The sequence below is a fragment of the Bidens hawaiensis genome, unplaced genomic scaffold, assembly GCF_021521415.1.
Source record: "Bidens hawaiensis isolate Kalapana, Puna unplaced genomic scaffold, B.hawaiensis_p1.1 tig00029012_1, whole genome shotgun sequence".
NCBI classification, from domain to species: domain Eukaryota; kingdom Viridiplantae; phylum Streptophyta; class Magnoliopsida; order Asterales; family Asteraceae; genus Bidens; species Bidens hawaiensis.
The window spans coordinates 42,847-47,170 of record NW_027494775.1 but is presented as its reverse complement, the minus strand read 5'-3'; the positions used below and the strand labels follow the sequence as shown (position 1 = coordinate 47,170).

Here is a 4,324-nt window from a genome sequence, read left to right as displayed (position 1 = left end):
CATAGTAAAGTCTAACTTCGAGAGTTTATCAATCATTTAAACTGATGCAAACAATATTTACATTCACAAATTACTTGTAGAGAACAATTCAGTGATTTCTTTATATTTGTTTCCATTCAGTAGTATGATCTTTTATTTTTATTTTTCTTAACAGTTGGGAAAATTTTGATGAATCATATATGAAATCTAATAAGCAGGTCAAAGGTTTGAAAAAAGGGTCGGACCCTTGAAACTCTTTTACCTTTTAAGATGAAATTTAAATACCCTTTACCCATATTATTTACTAGGGTCCAATTAAGAGTTTTAAGAGTCGGGTAACCGGATTTCAAAGGTCCGACCCTTATCTTGCTCACCCCTAATTATTTTAGTACTTCACAATCTTTATGTTATTAATAGCTTACCGATTGTTTATGTTTATTCTCCATATTAATTACTTTTGCTTCCTTCTATTTAGATTCCATAAGAAACATTTTTCATCCTTAGACAGTTAGGCATGATTTTAAGTCGAGAGTATGATAGGAAAAGTCTCTATCATTCGAAACATAGGCCTGACTTGTCAACACCCTACCTTCTCAATACCAAAACAATAATTTTACAATGTGAGATTTTACCCTTTTTTTTTCTTAATTCTTTTTTTAAGAAAAACTAATGCGTTAGGCCGACTCTAGCAAATTGCTATAGCCTAAAACCAAAAACGAAAACACAAAAGGAAACAACAAACAACAGCTAATCAATGCACTCAGTTACAACAAACCTCCACGATAATCGGATCACCCTTGAACACTTTTCCATTTCCAAACACTTTTCCACCAAAACGATGTTTAATAAAACCGCACACACCGCCTTTTTTCGATTGCCATAAACATCCTCGCCGAATGGATGGACCAACATACTATTTATAAATTCCATTAATACATAAACACTTTTTAAAACCCTTATAACGTTCATCTTATTCTACTCGGCATTCAACCAATTCAATCAGTAAACCAGTATTCCCACTTATTCGGTTTCGGTTTGGGTTTCGGTTTCCCATGAAATTGTTGCTATTGTCACCCTTTTTGGCTTTGTTCACCCTTTTACGCTTCTTTGTTGGAGCTATATATTTCTGGTCCCACCATCCACCTTAATTCATTGAACCTTCAAAATCAAAACCCCAATTTCATCATCATTCACAGATCTCTCATCGTCTTAATCACCATCTTCATCATCATCATAATAATAATCATCGTAAGTCCTTCTATATGAATATGAACACTGTGTACCCAATTACTCTATTGCATTCAATTAGCCTTTGATTTTGCTTAATTTGTTCAATATTCCCGATCATCTGTTCAATTAATTTGTGGGTTTTGATGGGTTTTGATCGATTCATCGATATCAGCTTCAATTTTATATTTTGGGTTTGAATGTGGTGTTATTGTAGTTGAATTTGATTGCATGTTTGAAGAACAAAATTAGGGTTTTTTTTATTATTATTTGGGTTGATCTGTTAATGGAGAGTAATTTATCATCCGGTAATATGATTTCGGGTTCCGGAGGAGCTTTCGATTTACAAAGCTCCATGAGAGTTCATCATCAATTACAAAACAACCCTTTGAACCTTCATCATCATAATCAGAACCCGAACCCGAACCCGAACCCGAACCCGAACCTTCAATTAACTAGAGAACAATCCATGATGCTTGGTTCGGTTCACGAGAATTTCCCTCTTCGGATACAGACGATCCAAGATTGCAACCGTCATAATCAGACGATTTCGTTAGCGGAGTTTAATAAAGGTGAAAGGCGAACCGGTGTTGTGAGTGATGAGGATGATCATGAACATGATGATGAAAACCGAGCCAAGAACGTGAACGTAAACGTGAATATGAATAACTCACAGTGGCACCGGGTCAAATGGAACGATCCGATGGTTCGGCTTTTGATAACTGCGGTTTCTTATATAGGTGAAGATGCTTCGGTTGAGTTTGGTGGCGGGTCGCGAAGAAAGTATTCGAATTTACAGAAAAAGGGTAAGTGGAAATCGATTTCTAAAGTTATGGCTGAGCGGGGTCACTTTGTGTCGCCTCAGCAGTGTGAAGATAAGTTTAACGATTTGAATAAACGGTACAAGCGGTTGAACGAGATTCTAGGAAGAGGTACGTCTTGTGAGGTGGTTGAAAACCCTGCACTTCTTGAAGTAATGGATCGTGTTTCCGATAAGTTGAAAGAAGAAGTTAGAAAGATATTGAGCTCGAAACACTTGCATTATGAAGAAATGTGTTCGTATCATAACGGGAATCGGTTACATCTTCCTCCCGATCCTGAACTACAACACTCGTTAAGGTTAGCTCTTGGAGCTCGAGATGACCATGAGAATGTTGAAGACGATGAAGATGATCAAGATCCGTACTTGGATGACCATGATGAATATTATGATCATCATCATCACCATGGTGACGGATCTTCAAAAAGGGTGAAACAAAGTGATGATTTTCAGGTGAAAAACGTGCAGCCGGATGTGAATCAAGAAGGTGGGAAATCGAGTATGTTGCAGGATCAGTGGGTGAACAATCGGTTGATACAGTTAGAAGAACAGAAGATACAGATTCAAGCTCAGATGCTGGAGTTAGAGAAAGAGCGGTTTAAGTGGCAACGGTTTCAAAGGAAGAAAGATAACGAGTTGGAGATGATGAGAATGGAAAACGAGAGGATGAAGATGGAGAATGATCAAATGGCGTTGGAGTTGAAGCGTAAGGAGATGTCTGCAGATCTTAATCAATAAGGTTTCGATTAGAAAATAAAAAGGATGATTAAAAATAACTTATTTTGTTTTTCATTTTTTGGTTTTGGTTAGGTGATCTTTGTGTTATCGAAGTATGAAATTGTGTCGTCTTAGCGTCACCTGTTAATTACTGATTAGTGACTGCAGTTTGTGCATTATTGTGACAGGTTGTTGTCGGGAATATGCGAGTTTTTGCATCATTGGTAGGTTTTTTGAGTAGTTCATAACATAATTATGAAGTGGCTTATTTGAATCCTGATAGGTTTTTGGGTAGCTTGAAGCACCATAATAATATAATTATGACTTTATGAGTGTGGTTGATTTGATAGAAAAGTTGATATGTAAGGCTAAGGGGTGTGGGGGGCGCGAGTGGGGGCTCCAGCCAATAATATTGTGACGTGTGGCAGAGAAAGAAACTGGATAAGATGGGTGTTGGAGCCCCCGTTGGAGCCCCTGGCCCTGGTGTGGAGGGGCTCCAGCGGATTTTTTTTTTATTTTTTTATAAATAAAAAATACCCCTTGCTATTATAATCTCCATTAGACGTGTACAAAAAAAACCGGTTCCGGAACCTAACCGGTGGAACCGAACCGGAACCGGTTCCAGTTCCAACCCGGTTGGAACAATACCCGGTTTGGGTATTTTTGTACCCGAAAATCGGGACCGGTTCTACTATATATATTTCAGTACCGGTTCCAACCCGGTTCCTACCCGGTTCTTATTTGGAACCGGTTCGGGTCGTACCCGGAAAAACCGGTTCCACCGGGTTTTTTTCAAGGGTCAAACAAAAAGTCAAACTAGCCGTTGGAACCGGTTCCAACGGTAATATAGCCGTTGGAACCGGTTTTTTAGACACCAAGTAGCCGTTGGAACCGGTTCCAACGGTAATATAGCCGTTGGAACCGGTTTTTGAGGCAATATATCCGTTGGAACCGGTTCCAACGGTAATATAGCCGTTGGAACCGGTTTTTGGGCCAAACCTATATATAACTTGTTTCCATTACTTGTTTCACCACCAAACTCAAAAACAAACTAAAATACTACTCCTTTAGCAAACCCGTTCCTTTACCCGACCATCCAACAAAATATTATTATGGCACCCATCAAAAAAACTAACAAAAGGCTAAGAAGGGTGTTTTTGTTGCCCCCGTTCCTGTTACGGAGGACCCAAGGGTTGTTACGGTAGTCAACCATAACCGCAACCAAGACATATGGAAGAATTGGGATTTGATTGTGGATGACGAAGGTTATCAAAAGGCTCGTTGCAAACTATGTGGTTCAATATTAAAGCAGGATTCCAACTCTACTTTGAGAAAGCACATCGAGAAGCCATATTGCAAGGCGTTGAAAGGGATTGGCACGACCGATCAAATTGACTTGGGTAAAGATGGTACACTATTTCGTTACAACACGACTCAAGTTCAAGATAGAATGGCAAAGTTCGTTATTCAACGAGGTTTGCCGTTTAACCACTTTGATGACCCGGAGTTGACGTCGTTGATTCGCGAAACTCTACAACCGAGATACACACATGTAAGTCGTACTACCTTAAGACGTCATTG

The 4,324-nt window shown here is 39.0% G+C and overlaps 1 protein-coding gene across 1 annotated transcript; it reads left to right on the top strand.

Moving 5' to 3' along the window:
* The first annotated feature begins 1,104 nt into the window (after nucleotides 1–1,104).
* LOC143578086 (uncharacterized) lies at nucleotides 1,105–2,867 on the top strand. The gene has a single exon (XM_077061751.1). The coding sequence runs from the start codon at nucleotides 1,493–1,495 to the stop codon at nucleotides 2,762–2,764; it is 1,272 nt and encodes a 423-aa protein (XP_076917866.1). The 5' UTR covers nucleotides 1,105–1,492; the 3' UTR covers nucleotides 2,765–2,867.
* Nucleotides 2,868–4,324: the final 1,457 nt, after the last annotated feature.